The sequence below is a fragment of the Topomyia yanbarensis genome, chromosome 1 (assembly GCF_030247195.1).
Source record: "Topomyia yanbarensis strain Yona2022 chromosome 1, ASM3024719v1, whole genome shotgun sequence".
Lineage (NCBI taxonomy): Eukaryota > Metazoa > Arthropoda > Insecta > Diptera > Culicidae > Topomyia > Topomyia yanbarensis.
In genome coordinates this window covers 38891061-38919023 of record NC_080670.1, presented here as the reverse complement: position 1 = coordinate 38919023, position 27963 = coordinate 38891061, and the positions used below count along the sequence as shown (strand labels likewise).

The following is a 27963-nucleotide window of genomic DNA, read 5'->3' as shown; positions in this document are numbered from 1 at the left end:
TACAAATTGTGTTTTTCATTAAAAACTATTTTCTTTGAAACTTATTTGTATGAAAACTTCCTGTAAAAATCAGTCATTTCGGAAACCGTTTACCGTAAAAAGTCAAATTCTGTTTATATCAAAGTTTTCAAACTTTCGCTCCTCAAACATAATTCTTTCGTTCTGCATTGTTTCTCCTCAGCCCAACAATATTAATGCTGGAATCTATTTCATAACATTGGATACGCAAATCGAATCTTCAATAAATCGTAGGGGCAAGTGGGCTACTTCGGACCGCTGGCCAATGCAGAACGCAGCCTTTTTCTCAGCTATGGTAATATTATGAAAAGCGTATATATCATTTTCATAGCTGTCATGTAGCTCTGTTCCATCTCACAAAATTTGGCGGTTCTCAGGTTTCGTGTCCGTGTGCTAGGGGCGAATGTTGTTTCGGTGCGTTTTTTATGAAAAATGTGCGCAGTTGGTCGAACTTTCAGGAAAATATAAGCTTTCGCAAATCGGTTGACAGATGTCAATGCTATAGCCAGGGATGCCATTATGCCAGATTTATCCAGAGTCTTTTGCAGCTTCCAGACATAAAGATAAACCCCTCATTCTGCCAGATTTTTAAGTTATAGAAGTGTTTGCATACACATTTTGGAAATTTGGGGCACATTTTCCCAAATTTAACAAAAATCGATTGATAAATTTCGATGACTTTGAGGTCGCTGTTAAGTGACAGATTTTGCCAGATATTTTTAGTTGATCTGCCAGATATTCTTTGAAAAATAGTGGCAACCCTGGCTATAGCTCATAACCTATTTTAGGTAATTTGACCCAACTTTTACTTTTTATTGTATATTTACTATAAAGTTTTATATATCAAAGAGAACTTTGCATTTCACAATTGGAAATTTAATGAAAATCAATTAGGAAAACTTAGGCCAAAATAGGAATTCATTTCTATTGCAAAAAATCGATAAGAAATGGATGGTCCTAATTGGAACAGGGTTGGAGTAATTTGGATCATTCATGTACTTTTGCGCAGAACCGTTTATACAGGTAAATACGGGAAAAAAGATCGCAAAAAGTTGCCTTAGAAAAAAATGTGCGCAATTCTCGACAAACATGTGATTACGGCCTAAAAGCCAACTGTCAAAATCCACTTTGAATGGAAATTCCGGACAAACCGTTACACGCCAATCACAGATGTTGGTAGTAAACGAAAGAGAAAAGTTTTCTCTTGCATAAACTGTTGTGAACTGTGTTCGACTAGTAACGGTTTGTCTGGAATTTCCATTCAAAGTGGATTTTGACAGTTGGCTTTTAGGCCGTAATCATATGTTTGTCGAGAATTGATCAGACTTACAGGAAAAACAAATATTTGTGATTCGGTTGACACGTTACAGTTATATAGCTTACTAGCTAATACCAGTCGCGCGTTGCAGCAACTTTCAACGAAATAGGAGTAGAACGCAACTCGTTCCGAAGCGTCATCTGGCGGGCAGATAATCCCCAACCAATAGCACACAAACACGCTCCATAACGAATGCCTACTATGTATAAATTTTTACGGCAATCTGTTAAGCCGTTTGGGAGTCTATCAATCATATACATACAAACACTGACCTTTATGGATATACAGGGTGTTTGGTTCATGGTTAAGATCCTCTGGAGGGGTAATTGACTCATATTTGAAGGAAAAAATTGATCTACACATACCATCAAATCTCAACCGTTACAGAGTTATTGAAATTTTTGTGTAAAAAATCTATTTGTCTTAAAATACCTCTAACTCAAAAAGTATAGTTTGAATTTTTAATCTTTTAGTTCCATTCGAAAGGTAAGAAATTTTCCTATTGAATGGAGGTCTCATATCTTTCAGTTAATTAGTTTTAATTATCTTATAGTTGTAAAGTAGTTAAAAGTTAGTGTTTTAAGGCGGTTTTCGTTAATTTTCTCAAAACAATGAATTATGATTATAGCAATATCTATTATCCAAAAGTAGGATTTTAGGACGATGCATAATTTGTTCTTAAACATCATATTTTTATCTCTGCTCATTTTTTAGTAATTTCATGGCTAAACTTTTTCTGTGATTGACTTGCAAGTACTTAAAAGACTATAATCTAAAAAATATACATTATATCGTTATTTACAAGGTTTCATTGGAAAGCTGAGAAAATTTTCCATCGATGTATGCACGAATATCTCTTAGTTAAGGGTACTAAATGACTTTTTACTATTAAAATTGCTCATAATTAGCGTTTTTCAAGGAGTTTTGTAACTATTCTAATTATTAATCTACAAAATTAATCGTTACTATTGTTCGTTTGGTGCCCCTTAACATTCTCTATAACTTGTTATTTGGCACTTTATCCATATCTCTCTTCATTTAGCTGCTATTTAATAGTTAACACAGCATGATCTCACCACAAATGCAGTGGGTTCGAAATCGTTGTTTTTGCATATGAAACGATGTGATAAAAATGATTTAGCGTCGAAACAAAAAGCGGTAATTGTATGGAGTCAAAGAAAGAATTGTAGAACTTGCTGAGATGCATTATTTATATGATAATAATGGTTATACCTATTATATACTATTTTAAGAAAATTAACGAAAATGCGATAATAACACTAACTTTAAACTAATTTACTTCTTAAAGAATGCTAAATTCACTTAACTGAAAGGCACTAATTAATTTTTCTCTGTAAAATTTTCTTGGCTTTCGAATGAAAAAAAGTACAATAAGTGCTATACTTTTTCAATTAGAGCTAGTATTAGTGAAAATGAGATAAAAATAGCCAAGTTCAATAACCCAAACACATGAAAACCAGAAAAGATAAGTGCATTTCAAAGAACGAATTATGCAGCTCTTCAAGACTAATAATCTCAATTCATAAAATAATGATGTTAACTATAAATATATTCGAGAAATGAACGAAAAATCGATCAAAATTGTTAAATTTTTAATAAATTACTTTGAAAAGGCTACTTAAACTCATTACCTGAAACACGTGAGGATTTCACTCAATGGGAAATTTTCTCACCTTCCCAATGTGTCTAAAAGATTTTAAGTACAAGGCATACTTTTTGAGTTAGAGGTATTTTAAGACAAATAAGTTTTTAACACAAAAAGTTCAATAACTCTGTAACGGTTGAGATTTGATGGTATGTGTAGAACGATTTTTTTCTCCAAATATGACAGTGAATCACCCCTTGAGAGGTTCTTAACCATGAACCAAACACCCTGTAGATAGATAGATAAACCCTTACTAGGTCCGAATTGGCCCAGTTCCCCCTAATCATTGTCTTTCCGTGTATGCATTCCAAGTTGGACTCATTAGAATGCTGTAGACGTGCGATAGCCGGTTCGCTGGTTCTCGGTGCCGAAAACAAACATTCGCGATTGGAATCCATACATATCTACGCTAGTCGTTGCAAGAATCAACATCGATAGTGTGGTGAAGAAACCTTTACCGGGCCAGGAAATATGATAAGAGACAGTAAACTATGACTACGTTCTCGGCGGAACGGTTCAAAACTTAAAGCTGAGATGGGCGCGAGCGCTGTGATGGATTATCGGTGCTGACGGGCATATAAATTGTGTCTCATGTGCAATTGAAGTTACTTCCGAGTGATACCAGAAGTGGACCCCGTTTCAGGTTGTCGGCCATAATTTGAGATTCGTGATCACTCGCTGACGATATCGCACGATCGGGCTATGTCAAATACGAACGTTTATCCAATGGATTAAAACGTCTGATTCTGAGCCAATTGTTAGTGTCACGTCGAAGTCCGTAAAGATGTGTTGGCTTCACTGTGCAAAGAGCTGGTATGCGTCACTTGGCCAAAGAAATGGAACAATAATGCTATGATTGAGCTCAAGAATAAACATTTACAATAATTAAGAACGATAAGTCCTCCGAGCTCCTTTTTGGAGCTTTGCTAAAACAAACAAAAAAAATTCGTGCTATGTTTTTTCAGTGGAATCAGAAAATAATTCCAAAAATGTTTTTGAAGCGTCCTTCCTGGTCTCGTACATATGGACGTATTAAAACAATAGAGTAAACGCAAGTAAAGATTTAAAAAAAAGTCTAGAACACGTGTCTGTATAATAAACAAATGTAGAGATATAACGGTATGAACGCACTATTGTGGTTACACTTCAAATAATTAGATATAATTTAACTGTAAGCGTTTGATTTGAAAGGCTCAGAATTGATCTGCCTTCTTCAATCAAAACTGAGGTCCCAAATTCACAAAAAGAACTCAAAACCAAAAACAAGTAATTCGCATGCACGCCGTCATCCACCCACCGAGCCGCACCCCACCACATCAGCCGTGTGTAGTCCGAATGTCCACACCACTTCGACGATACTTCAGTCTACCAGTACTCCGGCTCCAACCTGCCTGGGGTGTCCGCGGACGATTGCTTCTTCCAGTTGACGACTGTATATAAATACTCCTTCCACCCGGGATGGGCACGTCCAATTGTGTGCAGGTCGCCGTCCAAGCAAGATGGGTAAGTGGTCACCCTCGGTGTCGTGATGTGTTTTGAAGTGTGAGCTGTTATGGAGGCCCGGTCCCCGCCTTAAGCCGCGGGCTACAGTTATGGCTTTCCTTTGAAGTTCACTGTCAAGGTGAAAACCGGTGCATGTGTGGTTGCTGCTAGTAGGAGCAGTTGCAAAAAAATATAATACTCGTGCGATATACAAACGTTCGAAAAAAAGGGATCGATGAGTGTGTGATTTGCGGAGAAATGTCGGTCGCAACAGGAGAGCAGATTTTTGGCGATGCTTATCAGATCGTGTCTTGTGGCTTCGGGTGTGCTTAACGGTAAAATGAGCCAGATTTTAGGTCAAGCAGAACGAAAGAGGATAATAATTCGCAAGCCAGTTTCGGCGAGTTAAATCGTTTTGCATGTTTCACTAATAAAGAAAGTGGATTTAACAGTTTGGGTCATTCGGTGAGAAGAAGCATTTTTTTGTGCATCAATATTTGAATAGGACGATTCAAAAGGGAACAAAAACGACAATTATAGTGGATCTAAAACTAAATATGTCATTCAGTATGCGGCTAATACCTTAAAAGTCCTGATGAATGGTGTAAAAGTAAATTGCACATACTCATATCATTAGCTACCCTAGTAATAATTCTAATTCTATGGCGCTCTTGATGCCGCTCTTAAAACTTATATTGTACTTGTAGTGTGCCATAAAACTTCAATTGTCACTTGGGTAGTAGCACCGAAAATGTCAAACCGAAAAAAACCAAATTTGAAAAGAGATAATTACTGGTTGCTTCAAAATTGCTGTAACTTGTACTGTCAATCGCAAATGTCGAATAATCGAAGCTGTCATTTATTCACATGTATTTTTAGTGTTCTTCCAGAAAAAGTCTAGATAAGTGAAAATTGGTAATCAAAGAATCAAGAAATTTTGCTCAAAATAGTTTGGTTATATTTGAAAATGTTGAAGTGCTCAATTGGCATATTTAATAAAAAATCGGGGAATATATTTATTCCAGAGGAAATGATACATACTGCATTGTTGACGAAAGATCCGATCCGATCCTTTGACGATTTATTTTCAAACGTCGGAAATGGCATGTTTATCAATCAATGTGATAATAAATCCAGTAGTTGATTGGAAATTGCCATTTTTATTTTTATTTTTTTGAAAATTTCCGAACGTTTACCTTTATGGCGGCCTCATTTTTTGAATGAGAATGTGATACAAAATTAACATAATTGCTTATATACTAGTCTAAGACGAGGTGGCATAGTGGAAGATGCCAATTCCGGTCGACAAAGTATCGAACCTTAGTATGACCTCAAGAAGGGCAGAAGTCACTTTTTGAGGATCCTTGTAGATTTGTTCGTTGACGGTTCCAAATGTCATTAAGAACTAAGTATTTGACACATCTACGAATCGCTTGCCAAACAATTGTAATGATTGCATTCCTATACAGCATCAGTGTGCAAGTTCTGTCACCGTGTTCTGGTTGCTGCTCTTGTTCGAACTTATGCGCGTTGTACAAAACGTTTCATTATTTTTACTCAATATAAATTAAAACTTGAATCGAAATGTTGGATTGACGTTTCAATTGGTTTAATTCCATCCTGGTCATGCAGAGCCAGACCATAACTCCGCATGATTGTTTAAAGCTCTTTAAACGACTTGTTTTGTACCACCAAAATGTTAGGGCTTCTGACCCTGGCCCAGAGTACCCATGCATAAAGACATGCCCCACTCCACTGCCCAAGCGTTAAAGTCTCCCGCTATGACTACCGGTTTCCGGCCCACTAGGTCTGACGAGAGCCTGTCGATCATCTGGTTGAACTGTTCTATGGGCCACCTTGGTAGAGCGTAGCAGCTGCAGTAGAACACACCATTGATCTTGGCAATCGCAACACCCTCGGCGAAGGAGCGTATTACCTCTTGAACCGGGAACCGTCCCGTTGTACAGATTGCCACCATTCCAGACCCGTCCGACACCCAATTTCCGTTGCCGGCAGGGATGTTGTACGGGTCTGATAGAAGGGCGACATCTGTCCTCGACTCCGAGACCGACTGCCACAGCAGCTGTTGGGCTGCTGCACAATGGTTAAGATTTAGTTGTGTGACGTTCACGGCTTCTTCTTATTTACCTTACCGAAGGGACACGAAGGTCCGCCCATAGCATGTTTATGGGCTTGCTTCTTAGCGGTGCAGATAAGGCACTTGTGCGCCTTAGTGCAACCCCGCTCCTTATGCCCCTCCTCGCCGCAGCGACGACATAGTTTGCTCCTGTCTATGCCCTTGCACTCGTAGGATTTGTGGCCGGACTCAAGGCACTGATAGCACCTATCCACTGAAGGCGACTGGGGTATGCTAATTGGGCATACCGACCAGCCGATCTTCAGCTTACCTTTCTCGGTTACCTTTTTGGCATCCGCCTTCAGTAGCCTGAGGTAGGCTACTTGGGTACCGGAGGGTCCCTCTCTAAAACGCACAGAGGCCCGCTCGATTGTCACGTCGCATTGCTCCATAACGGCTGCGACGACATCTTCTGCGGTCGTGAATTCGTCCAGATGCTTACACTGGAGAGTAGAGTGACAGGAAAAAAATGACCCCTATCGGCCCACCCCTCAGTCGATTTCTGGTCCCAGAAGGAGTACTTGGACCAAATTTGAAGCAAATCGGACAAGTCTAGCTACCGGACCAACATGCTTGAAATTTGTATGGGATTTTTTGACAATTTACATGGAGAAAACCCACTAGCTCGCATTTTCGCCGCTAGGTGGCACTGTATACATCGTATTATTACTATAAGTGAAAATAAGAAAGATAATTTAATTGTCTACAACTTTGTTGAGAACTGCTAGTGAATCCGATTTTTTTAAAAGAAGTTATTAAACTTTTAACGAAGTGATGTCTGAGTCAGTTTTGCATGGGGCCTAGCAGTGCATGATTGTGTATCAGTACTCCATTTCCACGAACTATACATTTTTGTGAAATAATAGTTAGGTTTAGCTCAATAGTATGTTCAGAAGAATTATAGCACATAATACGAGTTATGTTTTGGTTAGAAAATTTTAGTGTCATCTGTGACCACATAGATGGCGCCAACACTAACTTTTCAACGGAAAGAGATAGAAATTAGGTGTCTCCCACAAAGTTGTAGAACAGGCATTTTTCAATAACTCTTCTGAACATTTTGATGTTCTATCTCTCTTCTATGAAAAGTTAAAACTAAAATTTTCTAACGAAAATATAACACGTATTATTTGCTATAATTCTTCTGAACATACTATTGAGCTAAACCTAACTATTAGTTCACAAAAATGTATAGTTCGTGGAAATGGAGTACTGACACACAACCATGCACTGCTAGGCCCCATGCAAAACTGACTCAGACATCACTTCGTTAAAAGTTTAATAACTTCTTTTAAAAAAAATCGGATTCACTAGCAGTCTTCAACAAAGTTGTAGACAATTAAATTATCTTTCTTATTTTCACTTATAGTGATAATACGATGTATACAGTGTCACCTAGCGGCGAAAATGCGAGCTAGTGGGTTTTCTCCATGTAAATTGTCCAAAAATCCCATACAAATTTCAAGCATGTTGGTCCGGTAGCTAGACTTGTCCGATTTGCTTCAAATTTGGTCCAAGTACTCCTTGTGGGACCCGAAATCGACTGAGGGGTGGGCCGATTGAGTTTTCAAAAATTCATTATTTTGCTGGGCAGTCTACTGGAGAGTCATTTCCGCCCCTAGCGACCTGACTTGGGCGCCTTCACCAAGGACCTCTTGGGCCAAGGCCTTGTACACCGCACTAGATTGTGCGCCTCGCTTCAGCACCAGAAGCATTTCTCCCGTGTTGGTGCGTCTCACGCTACGCACATCTTGCCCAAGGGCCGAGAGGCTTTCGGCCGCCTTCATCGACTTTAGGACGTCGGCGTATTTGTCCTTGTCGGTTTTTAACCACAAGGCCTCACCTCTATCCTTGGCCTTCTTTGCGGGCCGCGGTATCTCCGGTGTCTGTGCCGGCTTCTTCTTGGTGACCAGCGTCCAGGGGTTTACGCCCTCCTGCCCCGGTCGCGCCGGGTTGCTGGTACCATCGCTCTGCCCAGCGAGGTCACTCTCGCCCTCGCTTACCTCAACCAAACGGCGTCTGGCCTTAACGGTTGCACGCCGTGTGGTGTCGGTTTTTGCACCCTCGCCTGGCGATTTCCTAGGGCGCTTCGCGTTCGGCGACGTCTTACGATTGCCCTTGCCTTTTCCCTTCGAGGGGAACTCGGCCGCCGCTCCGAGCGACATGGCTGCTCCATAGAAGGTGAAGGCCACTATCTGAGTGCCTGTATCGACCTTCTCTCTTCCCTCCCTCTTGGAGGCCACTGTCTGGGTTTCTCTGTCGGACTTCTCCCGACATTCCACCCTCTTGGCATAAGCCTGCTGTTCCTGTCTTGCGACCCGAACAGTTTTCCGGAGCACCAGGAGGCTCTGCTTCAACTCCTTGCTTATGTTTTGCTTTGCGCTAGTGAACTCGATTATTGAATCGAGCTGCTCCACCACTTTGCGCATCGCGGATAGTGGCCCGTCCAGTGCGTTGGTAGGGCTATTTCCTACCACTACTGGGGGGTCACTGGTGCTATCAGATGCAGCACTCGTCGCTCCACTACTCTCCCCACGGGGGGAGACCTCGCCAAACCACCTCTAGCAAAGGGGTTTGGCACCTCCGTTTGTTTATTGTTATTTTTATTTTTGTTCTCCATTTTAGTACCCACGAGTAGCGCAAGAATAAATGTCCGCCACGCCAGAGCTCCGCATTAACGTGGTAAGGGACGCTTACTGTGGGGGTTGCCCAGGTACCCCACAGGCTCCGTTAAAGATCGAGCATCTTTTTCACCCCCTCGATCACTCATCCCTCGGCACGGGTCGCTTCACGCCTTGGAATTTGGGTTATGACCTATCTTGCTTTACGTGGTGACCGCGGCCCAGATCATCACAACCATCCTCCTTTACCAGGGGTTTGGACCTGTAGCTCTGGTTCTCAATAGTTCCATGTACGTATATTATTACAGACATGCTACTATTGAGATCCGTCATTCGCTAGCGGAGCGGCAACTTTAGGTTTAAACCAATCGATTAGTAAAAGCTATTGAACTGATTGCTAAATTCAAAAAATGCAATGATTAGTATGGAGCTAGTCATTACCAGTTGTTAGCCTTCGCATTGTTATTTCCAGCGATCGCAATTCTGGGAGCTCCTCTTCTAACGACTGACGTGTAATGTAGGTGATGTTTTTTGTTTATGGTAAGGCTAAAGTAGAATGATTCGTTCTGCAAATAATACGTACATGCACGCTATCAACAGACATTTTTAGACTCAACGGAATGTGAACAAAAGTTATCCAACGAAGACTTTAGTCGATGTGGAAAAATTATGAATAGGTATGTAGCGACAACTGAATTTATATTTGAACATTCTTTGAAAGTTTTTTTGGAATGTTATTGATCAAAAGCTGGAAATACGAATAAAATAGTCGCCAAAAAACGGCGTTTTTTCGTTGTTTCGATAAGAAGGTTGCGCAGGCCTTCTTTTAGTCTTTTTGTTATCACGGGCCGCGTTTCCTGCCAGCTTCAATACTTCGGGTGCAAGATATTCTATCACTGCTGCCAGGTAAACTGGTTCTCCGGCACCGATACGCTCGGCGTAGTAACCCTTTCTCAGCAAACGTTGAATTCGGCTGACATCAAACTGGAGACCGGAACGAACCGAACAGGATTTTACCAATCCTCTTTTACCGCGTTCAGACATATCGAGTATATGTCTCGTTTGCCCAACACGAATGTACACGGTAAAAAAACTTTACCCATTTTATGTATTCAAATTGTCCATTTTCGGAAGTTATTCGAGCTGTCAAAAAAATTGGTATTTTTTTGTTTCTAACAATGAGTACTTTTTATCCATTTCACAACTACTCGATGAGGTAATGTCAATGGGTATATTGATCTTAACAATGGGTGAAAAATCCTTTAGAAACATTTCAAGCTAGTTAACCTGCAAATTAAGGATCGTAGCGGAACCTGCAAATTATCGGCCTGCGTCGGAGTCCGTGGCGGAAATGGTACATTTCGGCAATGCTCCGAAAACAACGGCTGTTTAGACTACTGAGGATGTTGCAAATATGCACCAGTTCGGCATTTTTAGAGCAGCCAAAAGATCCAGCCATCAAAAATATATCCAGTTGGCGGATTTATTTTGTTAAGGAGCTTTGGAGTAGTATCTCTATCTAGATTCCTAAACTTGTTTAAGGAAACAATAATGTGAAATGAATGTTATTTTATGTTTATTTGTTTAATTCAGAAATAATTCTATTGACAGTATTTTTCATTCTGGCGCGATTTTCATGAATGGGTATTTTTTATGCATTTTGCTGTAACAGTTCTGCGAAACATAGTGGGTAAAACATACCCAGGTTGACGTACAAGGTCTGTACTCATTTATGGGTACAAACTCTTTACCCATTTAATGGGTTATTCCACTTTTATTGAAAATGCGTAGTTTTTTACGCATTAATGGGTACTTTATTTTATCAGTGTAACACAGGAAAGATGTACTTGGTTCAGTTTTCGTTCGAAACCAAAGGGGCTGGCCATCGATAGAAAACAGATTACTTATATCGTCAAAGAGGTGAAGCTTCGAACAAAAACTAGCCTGGCTCGCTTGGTCAAATTGTACGGATAGTAGATACAGAACACTAGATTAGGATTGTCGCTGGTGTTCCCATTGTTTTCGCTTCGGAACATGTTTGTTTTACTTCCGGTATATATCTGTCAAAGTATCGACAGTCTCTCTAGTAAAAGTCTTTGGTCCGCACTTTTGGTACACGCAGGGAAACATGGCCCGTTTGTAACCACAAACCGTTTAGTTGAACTTCAAATTAGTAAAATGCAGAGTTTGCCTATTTTTCATTTCAGTCTCGTTTATTCAACACCGAAAACGTCCAATGCATAAAATTTGCAGCAGAATGCGAGAGGCAAACAGAAAAATGATGTGATATCTGCTATGAAACCAATTTCTATGTGGCATACTATTATGATTTCATTAATTTTCACATGATATCTATGCGTGACAGGTAATTTTTATGTGCTACTACAAATTGCAAAAAATTATTTGTGATATCAATATATTCAATATAACGAATTTTCTCGGTGTAAATTTTCGACTGTTATTGTTATGAAATGAAAGAGTTTGTATATACCGCACAAGGAAATGAAAATTTATCAAAATACAGTACCGATTTATACAATTTGTGCATTATAATTAGTGAAAACACATTAACCAAGAATGGCCATTGTTTTGCTGGCTAAAAGAAACAAAAACATTTGACAGGTATATCCCGGAATCAAAACAATGATGTTCCTACCACTGATGCCAGCGACAATCCTAATCTAGTGTTCTGTATCTACTGTACGGACCAATCATGGCACAGATAATAACTTCTTAAACAAAATCCATTATTATTTTTTTTATTTTTAGTAATTGTACAATTAACGGAAAAATGTAGGAAATTGCTTTCCATTCAGAGAGCGCAAAAATCTATTTTTTCATTCAGTTCAATGGCAGATATTTTCGTTCAGAAAAGCGGGGCTCTTTTATTGAAAATATTCTACTTCAAAAAATTCAGGTGCGACTGCCACAGCCGGTGCTTTGTATTCTACATTAAAAAATTTAAACGAAAAGCTTGACTACGACACATAAAGCTTTTGGAAAATGCGTTTCAAGATTTTTGTGTTGCTTTTTCTAGTATATAGGATTTACGCCGTAATCGACGCTATTGTAATTCCTCACATTTAGATTAGAAGCGAATGGAAAAAGCCGATTAGAAGGAAGTTATTTCTGGCAAAAGAAAATTTCAATTGTAATTATTATTAGAAATATTTGATTGTCCTGAAAAGGACAGGGGTAATTCTTTTGGCACGTTCTTAAAACCAATTGGATGTCTTGCGGCATAAGGCACTCGAGTCTTTAAAACAAATAAAAGCAAACAAGTGGGTCCTTACTGGTTTCTTGTAGGGCCACTACAGGCGAAAGAGAAGCTTGCTGATCACCAGCTCAGTCCCGTCTTGGACTTTGCGACTGATGTGTACCTGGATAGTTCCTTGGTTTTGCAGTTTCGAGCAGAACTATCGCAAAAGGGCATACGATAGCGACGAATGTGTCGCAGGCTGACGATTTTTGGCCAGTATCAATGGTTATTCGTGGCTGGGGCAACTTCCTTACGGTGGACAATGCAGCTTCTGTTCTGCTGCTATCGACGACTGCTAAACGAATGATGAGAAACTCAAACATGTTCATAATCACTGCATGGTTCAATGTCGTAAAAAAGGCGGGACTAACAATGCGAATTTGTCTTGGCTTAACAGGCCAATGCGAAAGCACTATGCTATATTTCCCTCTAAGGAGAAAAAATTTGGGTAGCCACCAAAATTTGGCCTGCTAAACCAAGACAAGTGTCGGCTTCACTCGGCATAAACAGAACTTCTGCTCGGACGGGACGTTGCGTTTGACCAGTCGTTCGATTGAAACGCAAAGTGTGTTTTCGTTTTAAGGATTTTGCGTCGAGTCGGCGCTAATCTATTCCGACAATAAGTTAGTGTCGGTTTCTGATGAGACGAAGTCGAAACCCACCCATGACTTTGCTATTTTTTAGACCAATTTTAAATTTTCTGAGAACGACTTCGTTTTGGAAGATAGTTGTTAAAATCATTACACATTACACTACCATAATCAAAAGAATCTTTATGCATCCTGCACACAGGAAAGAATTAGCAGTGCGGCCAAATTTAAACATAAGCGCAATAATATAATGTAATGCAATTTCAGGTATGAGTAATCAATTATTTCAAATTATTCATCTGATTACAGAGATTATATTTTCTTCTGCGCATAAAATTAGGTTCGGTACAATGCATAGTTATGAGAAAACAAGTCATTATCAGTTGTTAGCCTTCGCATGGTTAGCCTGAGATCGCAATTCTGGGAGCTCTTCTTCAAAAAGCTGACCAGCTTCATCCTTGTGAGTACTGTTGATGTTTGTTTTGATCGGGTGAAAAAAGTTGAATGATTCGTTTTACAAATCATGCGATGGCATTCATCATCTGGATACCTATTTAAAAAAAAATCAGCACAATGGAATATAAGGCATTGCGTTTTGACTGTTTTTTCGATGAGGTGAAATTTGGCATGCCTAAAATGACGTTTTGCAGACCACAGATAACAAGTTGTCGGTTTTAGAGCAGAGCTCGCAATCGCTTGCAGTGTGTAGTAATTTTACTCACCATTTAGATTTTTCGACCTTGAAAATGCGTCAGATTCATGAACGTGTAGCGATAATAGAAAAATTGGATATTAGCCCTTCATTTGTCCTATACGCTAAAAATCGACTGCGAAGTCTGCTGTTGGAATAGAAGGTCAAGTTTCGCAACATAATGTAGTACTTTGTACGCTTTGCGTCGCTTCGCTTTTCAGATTATTACGGACTTAGCTTACGGGATATCTACAATTACTTGTCATCAGAGTTTAAATAATCGAAGCTCTGTTTTGACGGTTGAAAGTGAAACTGATGCGACTCGTGGTGAATAGAAAAAAATATTAATTCAAAAACCCATGTTATTCATTCAGTTGAATATCGTACAATATTATTCATTTAACTAATTATCTTGGTAAACGTTTTCAAGAGCCAGGGCTTACTTTGATACGTTTCATTTGCCGCTGCACGTTCTCTTCGTGTCATCGGAGACGAATGAAATGGATGGATGAATGTGCGGTTTGTTCGTTTGACGTGTTCAGCTGCGTCACTGAAGATTGAAAATGAATTCGGCTGAATATGATCAATTTTCATTCAATGAATTTGAATATTTGTAACCCTGCTTGGCATGCACCTTACTCAAGATGCTACTAATCGCTAATATTTTGTTCTCTTCCTCCATTCAACCGATTAAAATTCAACGCAGGTACACAACCACCAGGGCCGTTTCTTTGTTTTATCTTGCTGCTGAGTGTACTGCCATTGCTTCCTACTACGGAAGCCCAAGGTACCGGCAGCCGGCCCGCTCGCATAGTATGTTACTTCAGCAATTGGGCTATATATCGGCCCGACGTCGGACGGTACACGATAGACGACATCCCAGGCGAGATGTGCACCCACATTATCTATTCGTTCATCGGTGTGGACGACAGTAATTATAAGGTGCTGGTCATCGATCCGGAGGTGGATTTGATTCAGAATGGGTTCAGGAACTTTACAGCGTTGAAAACGAAATACCCGAACGCTAGAATGATGATTGCAGTCGGTGGGTGGGCCGAGGGTGGTAAGAAATATTCGCAGATGGTCGCGGTTAAGCAAAGACGAGACTCCTTCATTGAAAGCGTGGTTCAGTTCATGAAGGCATACGATTTCGAAGGTTTTGACCTGGACTGGGAGTATCCGGGTGCAGCTGACCGTGGCGGTAGCTTTGGAGATAAGGACAAGTTTTATTATTTTGTGGAGGAACTGCGAAGAGCGTTCGACCGAGAAGCTCGAGGATGGGAGATAACGATGGCTGTACCGGTGGCGAATTTCCGGCTGCAGGAAGGTTATCATATTCCGGAATTGTGCGAAAATTTGGACGCCATCCATTGCATGACGTATGATCTGAGGGGTAATTGGGCCGGATTCGCCGATGTGCACAGCCCGTTGTACAAACGACCGCATGATCAGTGGGCTTACGAGAAACTAAATGTTGTGAGTATTTTTATTAGGTTGTACATTTTTGTGTTTTATAATTTGCAACTTTCACTAGAACGATGGAGTTCAGTTGTGGGTCAACTATGGTTGTCCTCCAAATAAACTGGTAATTGGTGTTCCATTCTACGGAAGGACTTACACTCTTAGCGCTAGTACGACCAATCCCACTCTCGGGTCATACATCAACAAGGAAGCCGGTGGAGGTAGTCCAGGGCCGTATACTAACGCAACAGGTTTCCTGGCATATTATGAGGTGCACATTCTAATTGATATCAGCTTGAATTTGTTTTAATTAATATGTTTGTAGATTTGTACTGAAGTTCAAGATGACGAGAAAGGTTGGACCAAAAAATGGGACGAGGTAGGGCTTTGTCCGTACACCTACAAAGGTACGCAGTTTGTTGGCTACGAGGATGTCGAATCCCTACAGCACAAGATGAAATGGATAAAGGAGAAGGGGTATGCAGGTGCAATGACCTGGGCAATCGATATGGATGACTTCCACGGTTTGTGTGGACCAGAAAACGCTTTGATGAAGGTGCTCTACGACAACATGAAAGACTATGAAGTGCCCGAACCTACCATTACCACAACACCAAGAGTATATATACATATTTTAGTGCATATAGCTAGAAAGGAATTTTATGTGGTTTTTCGTATCTTTTAGCCCGAATGGAACCGACCCCCGTCAACGCAGTCAAGTGCCGGGGAAGGCCCACTGACGGCAGGTCCAACCAGCACATCGACGACTCGTCGTCCGAAACCAACCACAACTGCCGCTCCTCCCAAACGTACCACTACCAAGACAACGACGCGAAGAACTACCACAACTGCTGCTCCAGTAACGGAAGAGGAAGACAGGGAACCCGAGCCCGTACCAGTTCCCGCGCCTCCAGCGGTGGATAACGAGAACGCTGAAAGCATTGATTGTTCCGATGACAAGGATTTTGTGCCATCGGCAGATTGTACCAAGTATTATCGGTGCGTCCATGGGCAACCGGTTGAGTTTACCTGCAAGCCCGAAACCGTGTTCCATACGGTGCTGAACGTTTGCGACTGGACCGAAAATGCGGATCGGGTTGAGTGCAGGGGAGAAGCGAAGACTGTTAAGGATTTTGTGTTAAAGAATTTGGATGACGAGACAAGCGAAAAAGCTGAAAAATCGGAAATAAACGAGTGATGCGGTTAGAGCTAGAGAAATTAAGATCAAAATATATATGTTACCTTACTAAGTGAAGCAAGTTGTTATGTAACTATTGTGGTAATTGTCCGAAAGTTCTTTAGAACAAAGAGTGTGTTTCTGTTTATAATACATTCGAATTTGGTGGTGTTCGACAACGAGATCGCTCGTGATATACGAAGTAGGGTGTACCAAAATGATTTAAAAAAGTCATCGGGTTCACTTCTTAACCCCTTTATGCCCTTATTGTTTGTGGACAACAGCGTTTTGAACAGCTATAACTTTCGATTAAGGCAAGATTTGCTTACAAGAACCAGTAAGGCTTGTAAATGAGACTATTGCCATTCATTTGAGTATTAACCAGTGCAGTAAAATTTCATTTCATTCAATCGAAACTGAATGAACGCAGTCAATCAGTCGTCTACGGCAGCATTCACATTCATTTAACGCATGAGTCGCAATTCATATTCAACCTCCTTCGTTTGATCCTCTCAAATGAATAGATCCGCTTTCAATTTACCCAGTGAGCACCAGTCAAATGAGATCCGGGTAAACCTAAGACAAAAAGAGACAACTGGCTTCGTATTTTTGGTTATCATGCCTCTCTTGTGCCAGATGACAGATGAGTGTATGCAGCTAGCGAGGTTGGCAGTGCAGCCAATTTCTTTGTCATATTTAGATATGTTGCTATAATACACATAATAATGACTGTTTTATTGACACACATTTCGCCAACATTTATCTGGTACTAATCAATCCAACATTTTTGTCACATACTACATGTTTTTAGCAAATTTGGCCAGCATAACAGCCTATTCATCAGAATCAAATTTGCAACAAAAATATTATAGAGATGAACGTACTACCAAATAGCATTTTTTATTGCAACCAGTTTCAATAAGCTGTTATTAGTAGATTCATTATTTTCGTCTGAACTCTGCGAATTTAAGAAATTTTGAAAAAAAAATATGATAGCCGCAGTATGCTATCATAATTGTACGAAGCTGTCAAATTTATTGCTAAAATCAAATATGTAATTCAGCTATGTTTTGCACCTCTACCAATAGTTTCCTGTGTAAAATTCCGATGACATGGTGAAGAGGTAAAACACTTCCACACTGGTTCTATAGGAACACATTACGAGCACAGTCTACAGATACGAGAATCTTTTCTTTTTCAGAAAGAATTCGAAAAGGTTTTGCTCGATATGAATGCTATAAATAGGTCATATCGAAGGTGGGTTTATTGATTTGAGGTAACCGAAAGGCGCCATATTGGATTGATTGATTGCAAAATGTCCTCAATCATCAGTTTCCGTCATCTAGTGACCATCATTGCAAAAGCGATATAGATATATATTGATCATGGTTTTTACTGTGGTGGTTACCCGAAACCGTCATCTTTGTTTTCAAAATGGCCTAAATTTATAAATTACGGTATTTTATGATTATTTTAAATGATACCCATATTGATAGTTGTTTTCACAGTTTCTTGGTCACTATAGGCCGCAATCTTGGATTTCAAAATGGCCTAACCTCCTTTCAAATGGTATCCATGTTACCCTCATCTCTGATTTAAAAATGACTTTAACCATCGAACTTGAGCTTGAGCTTGACCTTGTACGACCACCCCTAGCTGCTACTCCGTTATCGATCTAGACTAGCTGAAGTTGCACAGGGAATCAGTAGATAGTTATGCTTGGGATTAGGGAAACATCTTTCAATGTGCAACTCCTGGTAATCTTAAAGTGTTTATTGATCAAAACCGGCGCCGGCCTGGCCCGAACGTAGATCGCGGAAGGAACGTTAGTCCGATACTTGTTTTGCTAGAGACCGTAAATACTACTGCACACTCCACAAGTATCACGGGAGGACGATATTTGGTAGTAACTAGATATCGACTCATCAACTCATGGACCGGGAACCAACGGCTTTACTTCCCTTCCGAAGGAAGATTTTGCACCTCAGAAAAATCTCAGCGACCTCGGCTGGGATTGCACCCAGACTAACTGGGATGGGTGGCTGTCACACTTACCACTCAACCAACTAAGCCTTCATTTAAAATGACTCAAACCATCGATTTCCGTTATCTATCATCTTGGACCTTTAACGAGTTCGCCCGTTTACACCTAAGACAAGATAAGGCAACTAGTAATACGATTTCTGTATATTTCTGTATTTTGGTAGTACGTCCATCTCTATTTCAATGTTTGTGGCAAATTTGATTCTGATGAATAGACTGTTATGCTGGCCAAATTTGCTAGAAACATGTAGTATATGATAAAAATGTTGGATTGATTAGTTCCAGATATATTTTGGCGGAATCCTTTTCTTATACACATATGAATGGGAAATAAATATTTTGGCGAAATGTGAGATAATAAAACAGTCATTATTATGTGTATTATAGCAACATATCTAAATATGACAAAGAAATTGGCTGCACTGCCAACCTCGCTAGTTGCATACAGTCATCTGTCAACAATTATTCAGCAGGGCACAAGAAAGGAAAGAAAACTCTCCAAGAAGAAGAGAAAGAAAGGTTCGGAACATTTGTCATTTTTGAGTGAATTTGTTTTATACTTGTAAAATTAAGCAGAAAAGCCCACTTCGTCATTTGTTTTATTCTTTTCTTTTTCGTATCCTCCTGATTTATCAGCTTCATCAATACAACCTCACTCATACAGAGAAAAAATGCTCGTACCTGTATCCGTCTTGAGTTGCCTCGTCTTTTAGCTTTTACCCTATATTATTTATTATCTTGGTCGGAGTTATTTATATGTCAGTGAGTGTTCCTTCATATTCATTTGTGAGTGGTTCATTGGAATGGTTCACTTCCATTAGCTGAGACCGTGCTAATGTGAGGTTGGTGTTTAATAGAAACTAAACAGGCAAAAACGTCAAATGACCAGAACCTGTTATTCAATTGACAGTGAACTTTGAGTGACTCAAACGAAGACGGCAGTCGAACTCAACTGATATAGTGGTGGTATGTTTACAGTGAAAGACTCGAAGTTTCACTTGAAACGATTATTTTCGTTTGAAATTGATATTTTACCGCACTGGTATTAACAGTTACTAGAATTAAAGTTATTGCAAGTAGTCTGGTTGGATTCCGATGGAGCAGTACTGTCAGGGACAGTTTACGTTGACGACGGAAAATTAGTTTTTAAGGTTCAAGTTACCGTTTTTAAGCATGTGTTAGAATTGAACGCTTGGTAGTGTGCGTAGGAAAATTTGTGTTCAGCTTTGCCACCGGATTATCCATATAAACCTTTTTAAAACTCTAAAAGAAGAATATCAGTCGATTTATTAGATTATCACGATTCAATTCATGCAAAATACCTGTTGGAAAAACCATCGGCTTAGCTGGATGGTGCTTTTGAAAACGTGGCTGTGGTTTTTTCATTGCGCAGTTGTGTTGCGTACCCCCGCTCGGTGTGGTAGTGTGATAAAAAATCACAGCCACTTTTTCAAAAGCACCATCCAGCTAAGCCGATGGTTTTTCCAGCAGGTATTTTGCATGAATTGAATCCTGATGATCTAATAAATCGACTGATATTCTTCTTTTAGAGTTTTGAAAAGGTATAAATGGATAATCTGGTGGCAAAGCTGAACACAATTTTTCTTACGCATACTACCAAGCCTTGAGGTAACTTGAGCCTTAATATATCTTCGTTATGTTGCACTGTCTTTGGCTACGTTTCCACGCAATTGGACTATTGTAGTTGAGACTGAGGAGACTTGATCCCCGGGGAGACTTGATCCCATCATTGTAACTCAAAGGCGGATCAGAATACATTAATCGAATATACTAGAAAGTTGCGCAGTTTTATCTAAACATAAGTTTCTTTAACACAAAAAAAATAAATTGGACATGTGTTACCGAATTTTTACCGATTCAAAGAAAAAAATCTCAGAAGAACTGAAGAAGATTTATTTTCTAAATTTTCAAACTTTTATACAATTGATAAAGTCACCCACTACATACTATACTTTTGCATACAGAATTACAGAAGAATGTCAATTATATGAATACGTTATGATTGAGCTGATTTTTTTGTTCAACTATACTTGTACTAAAGTTTGCTGAAATAGATGCTATGGGTTCACTTGATCCCTTCAAATTTGTGGAGATTTGATCCCCTTCGCCATGTTTCATACACACCACTGAAAATAACCAAATTCACACCAGAACAATTGAAGTCATTGTTGCCATAAAATAACAAAAAAATACTGTCAAAAATGAACGCTTCATCGTACAGAAACTTAACTGTAATTGTTTACTACAGTATACTTAGCAACCAAGCATCCCACATTTGACGTTCCTCAACCATGATAACGACAGCTTTCAAATAATTGCAGAGATTTGGGGAATTCGTAAAAAAAAATCTTGTGAGAGATGCGTAATATGTAGTAACAAAAATAGTAATATGTAATCACAACAATTTAATCAATACCACAATACATTTATAACATTGAATGGGGTTAGGTACCTATTTTTGTCCCATTAGGGAGGGTACCACATTATTTCATTATTAATTTTGTTATTTCAGCTTCTTTGCTTTGTTATTAGGAGCCATTTTTTATTTCGATTATAGAGGTTTTAGCCTTAAGGTCATTCGCCTCTTATTAAGAGCCAATATAATAACAAAATTGTCTTGAGAATGGTGAAAATCTTCTGTTTGAGCGCAGCAAAAACTCTAATCGAGTACCCCAATTATCGCAAAACCATTTGAGCCAATGCGTTGAACAAAGATTGCAGACGCTGCTCTAACTAAAGACTTCAGATGCGTAGGATGATAAAAAGGATAAAAATAGGCTTATTACCCTACATGTTCTTTTAAACACGTTTTCAAAATATAATCAAGTGTCCCCAAATTAGGGATCAAGTCTCCACTAATCAAAGAATTTTTCAATTTTTTTGGTGTTTTCCAAAAATGCTCATAGCTCATGTCCAGTATAATATTAAATATTATACTGGACATGAGCTATGAGCATTTTTGGAAAACACCAAAAAAATTTTCCATGTATATTAAAAAAGGCTTAACCTCACCGTTTTCAAGGAAAAATAGTTTTGAAACCTTACATACACTAGAAAAAAGTTGGACATGAAAGGGTTAAATGAACGGTTAGGGTATTAGGTCCACTTTCTTCTTCAGAGTGGTATTGCTAAAACACCCCATACTGGTGGTGACAGTTGATTTTTTGAAAAATGGACCCAATTCATATCTGTTGAAGTGCTATTTAACTGTCTTAGATTTTTTAGCATTTTTTAATTTTTACTGCAGATCCAACTGGAGAAATTTTAAAAGTTAGTTTGTGCAATAATTGGATTATAAAAGCAAAGCCATTAAAACTTAAAAAAGTGCAATTATTGATGGTTTTCATTAGTTTTTCTTCAAAACAAATTATCCACAAAATTTTCAGAATACAATAAACACTTCGGATAGCTGAGCTGAGCTTAGAAGATAATCTTGTTGAAGAATGTGTATAGCTACGGCTAATGGGGTATAAGCTATTCAAGATTTTGTTAAATAACCTTTGGATATATTCGTTATTAATCAAAAATAACACTGTTCCACCAATTAAAATAATATAAGTGTGGTTAGTCCGCATATTGTTTTTCGGAAAATAGAAGGAAAATGATGAAAAATGGTGTTTCCGTACGCCTCTATTACATCAGAATCGGGTTTTATGATATTTGGCGATTTTTTTAAATTATTAAGTGTATTAAAAATCACCGAGGGTTGAAAATTACGAAAATCAAACATGCCGAGTTAGTGACAAGTTCTGGCGTACATTTGAATGCTGAATTGTATGGCGTATTCAGATTTGGTATAATTTTTTTTACTGCCAATGGTCCCGAAAAATAGTTTTTTTTTTCTATAAATCAAGATTTTGAGGATATAGATACACCATTTTTCATATATTATGTGTTGAATTTGATGAAATCTACAATCTATACTAGGCCTCTTGAAAGGTGCAACATCACTGTAGCACCGCGTAATTGTAGGCAGCTCGGTTCCACATAAAGCTGCAAATTATTCAGCTAACATAGGTATCAATTACAATAATTGTAAGAATTATTCCATACATACAGCGAACTAAGAAGGTCTGTGCCAAAACATATGCATCCGATCAAATTCAACAAATTGGCGAAACCAAAAATATTAGAAATTCCGTCTAGAAAATTTTTTGCTCTCTTCTCGATTAACTTTGGTGATGAATCTACGGTATCATATACGAGCGGGCGGAATGCATCGTTTCACCGCTCTCAGCTCACGCGACCTAGGGCAACTCTCTGCTGGACAGAATCGAAATCCTCTCTCTCCCATAGTCGAATTGGACCGCTAATAAAACAACCCCGCACGATCGAGCATCGCTCAGTTTCCGTTCGATCGGCAGGCAGGCAGTATGGAAGTAAGAAGTAAGTTGCATCCATTGCTGACAAGCTATAATCAGATGAATAGTCTATTTACAAACTGGAATCCAGGCGACTGATTCTCGTTTCATTCATGTGTTGATCAACATAAAACCGTTTGTTTTCAAACAACTGCGAGTTAGTTGGGGAATTCCGTGTTAATGTTGCCATACTGTTAGTGTTCAAGTCTATGAAGTGATACTGACCTTAAACTTGTTTTTTTGTATCAACAGGAGGTGCCTTTCTGTCTGTAGTGGCTTTATTAGTGCTAACCGCTTTGGTGCGAGCTATTGGAGAAGGTAAGAATGATCAACAAAATTTAATATCTGCTGTTGAGTAACGCATTCATCTTTTCCAGAGAAACCTCGGCGACTGGTTTGCCACTATACAACTTGGTCGCAGGGCCGCGCAGGAGATGCTTCCTACCGCGTTGAGGATGTCCCTGGACAGCTGTGCACTCATGTGGTGTACAATTTCATTGGCATCGATGAGGATACTTACGAACTAACGCCGCTACAGCGCGAGATCGACATAGTTCAGAACGGGTTCGGCCGTTTTGTAGATCTGAAGAAGAAATTCCCGCATCTACGTGTCTCTATCGCTGTTGGGGGTTGGGCCCATGGTGGTGAAAAGTTCAGTCGAATGGCAGCATTTAGACGGCGACGACAGGCATTCGTAGTGAGCGTGGTTAGATTTCTAGAACAGTACGGCTTCGACGGGTTGGAACTCGCGTGGTTGTATCCGGGAAATCCGGAGCGTGGAGGCACTGTTACTGATAAGGATAACTTTATTTACTTGGCGGAGGAATTGACAAAAGCGTTCCGAAAAATCGGACGAGGCTGGGAACTTGCCATCCAGGTGCCGGCTGATAAGTCAAGACTCGGGATCGGATACGAGATCGACGCGCTGTGCGAGTAAGTGACAATGTAATACTAATCGTTAAATATTGATTAGTAACGTTATGTATTTTTTAGTGCCACAGATTACGTTCACCTGATCGGGTATGATATGCGAGGGTCGTGGAATAACTTTGCGGACGTGCACAGTCCAATGGCGGATCGATCACATGATCAGGGCAGTTTTCGTGGAATCAACGTTCGGGAAGGCGTTCAACAGTGGCTCTCGAAGGGGTGTTCTCCTAGCAAAATAATTCTCGGAGTGCCAATGCTCGGTAGGACGTACATTCTGGCGAGTTCTCAAGAAAATAGCATCGGTTCCCGAACAACAGGACCGGGCCCAGCCGGTCGCTACACTCATGAGCCCGGTTATCTAGGTTATTTTGAAATTTGTCTCAAGTTCAAAGATGCACGTTCCAAATGGCGCCAGTTGTGGGATGAGGTGGGACTCTGTCCGTACGCCTATCAGGGTCGTGAATGGATTGGCTATGAAAATGAGCGATCTCTACAGGAAAAGGTCCAGTTCGTTAAAGAGAAACAACTGGCTGGTATGTATGCATTTTCACTGGACCTGGATGACTACCGGGGTGACTGCGGCGAGGAACTCTATCCGCTCCACAAAGAACTGTACAAGTATATTGAGGAGACAAAAACGGACAGTGATATAACGTCTGGTATTGACCGGCCATGGTCTGACAAATGAAACGAATAAATGTGTGATTATTCTGTTTACAACGCAAAATGTTTTGTTTTCCTATTTGATAAGGCTCGGTGGTAAAGTTCAGTTTGCATTCCGATTTCTTCGGCGCTTAGCATAGATGCAAAATCTTCTGAAAAATTTAAAGTGATGTATGAACATTTTCGAACGCCTAGTATGATTGAACAGCGAACAGAACGGAAACTGATAGAGAGAATATGTTGTTCACTCGCAAAATTTAATAATTTTTTTTTGCGATAATGTTTTTGGCGACCCAAATCGTTAAATTCACCGTCGAGTTTTGTCTTTCCATCTATGTTCATTTGAATGTAAGGATGAAGAAGTGTGTGCTGAAATTTTCGGTAAAAATGAGAACAGTATATATTGTGCATTAGGATGGTTTTCAATAGGTCAGTACCACAATAAAAAAATATTTTATAATAATCTCATTACTTTATCGCAAGTGTTTATAGTACGCACCTGTTTATAGTACGCAATATCAGAACGAGTAGTTCACTGATATTTTGACTCTAAAGGTATCAAACTCAACTTCGTGCAGCAGATTGCTACGCATATAAAGAGCTTTCAACCTTAAAGCGTTATGAGTGCTACATTTCTCCCATGATGGAATAGGATACAGATGACATTCGTAACCTGAAGTAGATTTTCTCTTTGGATGACATCTCCACTTAACAAACTAATAAATGAATTTCGAGCCATTTGCAATCAATTGCAGCTTCGCCTTATCACAGTGGATTCATACTTTGCTTTTGAGTTTCACTCATATTGTTACACGATCCTTGTAGATTTGTCGGACAAACCACGGTATACATAACGGATTACATTCACCGGATGCGGCTTGTCGATTGTTCGATTCATTTTGTACGTTTATAGCATCCGATTACGACAGAGGTAGAAAGCGAAATGGAAAAAATACTTGATGTTACGTTTACTTACGCTTTTAGAGAATAGAAGATAATATTCTAATAACATTGCATTGTATTATATTTTTAGTGGGGCTTTAACCAAGTTAATCATTCGTCCAAGGTTCGAATAACATCATGGAGTTGCACGTATTCGACTCATAGCGTGTTACTGGGACGACAAACCGCAAAGTGCATACACGCGATACGTTAGAAATACAGCCATAACATAAACCTCTAGAAATTATTTGGACACTACATAATTTATCTTCAGGAACTTGAATAAACGAATCACATTTTGGATGAACTACATGTTATCAAACCCAGGTTTTTTTATATTCATATTTTGTCTAGTAATTAAATCAGTCACCGCTAGAAATTGATTTATAATTGTAAAAAACTGCTAGTAGTTTTATCATCTTAGTTCGACGAAAATCCAGCTTTCTTAATAATTGTTAAATTTATAACGGAAAACACGATACGCTTGAAAAGAAAATTTCCGTTCGAAGAGTTTCGCGTGATCCCTCCACTGCAAACAGGTTTCGCTTCAGACAAGTTTTTTGTCGTTGGCCATCAAATAGGTGGTAAATCCTGGGCAAGTTTTTTTTACTTGATTGTAGCTGAGAATCGCACACTGATTGATACATTTAACCCCACGAAGGTTGTATTCAAAATTTGTCGCCTAATTCCGAGTTTCTTTATCTTCTTTATCTTCGAACTGGAACTTGGTATTAAAGTAGCGTTAATTCAATTTCTTCTTATTACTCATTGTATAATTTCTGAGTAGCCTAGAATATTTTCAGCACAGAAAGATGCTCGTTCATCACTCCCGGTGATCTGAATTAGCGGTTACCATCGTAAAACACAATGGGCCAGCGCAAACGTGTGTCGCTCACTGTAGAGTAGAATGGGGTGGGGTAGCCAAAATCATCGAAAAGTCTACGTCGGCCCCGATGCCGGAACCGCCAATGGATACAAATAATTCCGAAATGATCTAAAGTAGGCTACCTCACCTCGTGAACAATAATTTTCTAGAAAATTGTTAAAATTGATATTGATTCTGAAAAACTCACTATCTCAACACAAAATTCTATTGCGGAAAACGATCATTTGATTTTTCCTGCCATAGAATATTGCGCCTTGCAGGATAATCGCTCGATATGCGATTATATGAAAGCTCAATTGAGATAGGTGCGTGACAGCCGCCTATATAAATTTATAGGCAGCTTTTTCCTTGAAGCTTTCGAAAAGCACACAGCTGGCAGAAAAATAAAGCTCCACTGAAATCTGCTTGCGAAGCAACTGCGGCTATATTTGATGCACCTTTCAGATTTTATTATAAGCGCAACAATAAACATGAATGATAAACAACAGCAACAAGATTCCGTAAGAGCCAGTTTTTTTTTCAAATTTTGATGGTCGTATTGGTGTTATCCGATTTTGATAAAAACTTCAGCGTTTGTTTCTGTACTACGGTCAAACATTAGATCCTTTCGATGGTGGAAAGTGGGGTGAAACGGGCATCGAATATTGGTCCGCAGAAATAGGTCGAAATTTTAAAACCTTTGATTCTGACTTAACTTGATGAAATCTAAGTTACTAAGTTTTTCTGAAAGGGTTTTGGGAGGTTCTATAATAGAATATACCTTTTCGATTTGATATATTGAAAAATATTCATACGTATCGATTACAAAGCGAAAAGATATATCCTTTTTTCAACCCCTCCGAAAGTCAGAAAAACTAAGCAGAAATTTATTTCTTCAAGTAAAGCCAGAGATAGAGGGATTTTAAAATTTCGACCCATTTCTTCAAACCAATTATTGGCGGCCATTTTACCTCACTTCCTGTTGAAATCCAAGCTGAATTTTAGCCAAAGTTCATCCCACATATGCATAAATGAACGAGAAAAGTTTACTCAAAATCAATACGACCTCTAGAGCACAGGGGTGTGCACAAGAAAAACTGACTCTTAAGCAGGTAGTTTATCAGCGATTTAATCGTTGCACGTGAATAACAACGCGCGGTTTGAGCGATCACTCTGAAATCGAGAAACAAGCACTTACCTAGCCCCGTTCTGCTCTATGTAAATGGAAAACCAGTAGCGTCTCTAACCTATGTTCCAGTCAACCCATAAATTACTAACACTGATCGCATTCGTAGTTTTGCAGTAAAATTTGCATATAAGTGCGTTTGAGATTTGTCATAAATACTCTCCACTGCGTTGTCTGTGCTGATGTGATAGGTAGGATATGATTTCAACTGTTACACTAATGGAGATTCATTCTCATTTTTGCAGTATACTACTTAGAAAAGTATTCATTAACAGAGTATATTTACATTATAATTTCAACTTATTAGACTGAATCACTGCATGTAGACAACGAGACAGGCTTTATGCGAGATTATGATTCATCAGTGTTCTGCCAGTCTTGATTGAATGCATCAAACATCATCTTTGTAACATCTCCTTTATTAACTTTTAATTTGCGATCAAACGATTGTGTGGGCCATTTTAGCAGTTTTATGTGACTGGTTTTAACTGGTTTTTTTCAAACAGATCCTAGAAATTTTAACACGTATGGA

At 39.3% G+C, this 27963-nt stretch overlaps 2 protein-coding genes across 2 annotated transcripts; both read left to right on the top strand.

Annotated features, from left to right (window-relative positions):
• Positions 1–4376: 4376 nt before the first annotated feature.
• LOC131677398 (endochitinase-like) lies at positions 4377–16498 on the top strand. Its single transcript, XM_058957199.1, has 5 exons — positions 4377–4505; positions 14489–15258; positions 15317–15514; positions 15569–15862; positions 15929–16498. Exons 1-5 carry the CDS (start codon positions 4502–4504, stop codon positions 16439–16441), a joined length of 1779 nt encoding a protein of 592 aa, XP_058813182.1. The 5' UTR covers positions 4377–4501; the 3' UTR covers positions 16442–16498.
• Positions 16499–22841: 6343 nt separating this feature from the next.
• On the top strand, positions 22842–24502 carry LOC131677397 (endochitinase-like). The gene is made up of 4 exons (XM_058957197.1): positions 22842–22870; positions 23098–23163; positions 23223–23778; positions 23839–24502. The coding sequence occupies exons 1-4, from the start codon at positions 22858–22860 to the stop codon at positions 24461–24463; spliced, it is 1260 nt and encodes a 419-aa protein (XP_058813180.1). The 5' UTR covers positions 22842–22857; the 3' UTR covers positions 24464–24502.
• Positions 24503–27963: the final 3461 nt, after the last annotated feature.

Coding starts and splice junctions, on each gene's coding strand:
- LOC131677397 (XM_058957197.1), top strand. Junction 23,164..23,222: donor GGTGCGAGCTATTGGAGAAG/GTAAGAATGATC, acceptor CATCTTTTCCAG/AGAAACCTCGGCGACTGGTT. Junction 23,779..23,838: donor GAGATCGACGCGCTGTGCGA/GTAAGTGACAAT, acceptor TGTATTTTTTAG/TGCCACAGATTACGTTCACC.
- LOC131677398 (XM_058957199.1), top strand. Junction 15,515..15,568: donor GTTTCCTGGCATATTATGAG/GTGCACATTCTA, acceptor ATATGTTTGTAG/ATTTGTACTGAAGTTCAAGA. Junction 15,863..15,928: donor CCATTACCACAACACCAAGA/GTATATATACAT, acceptor CGTATCTTTTAG/CCCGAATGGAACCGACCCCC.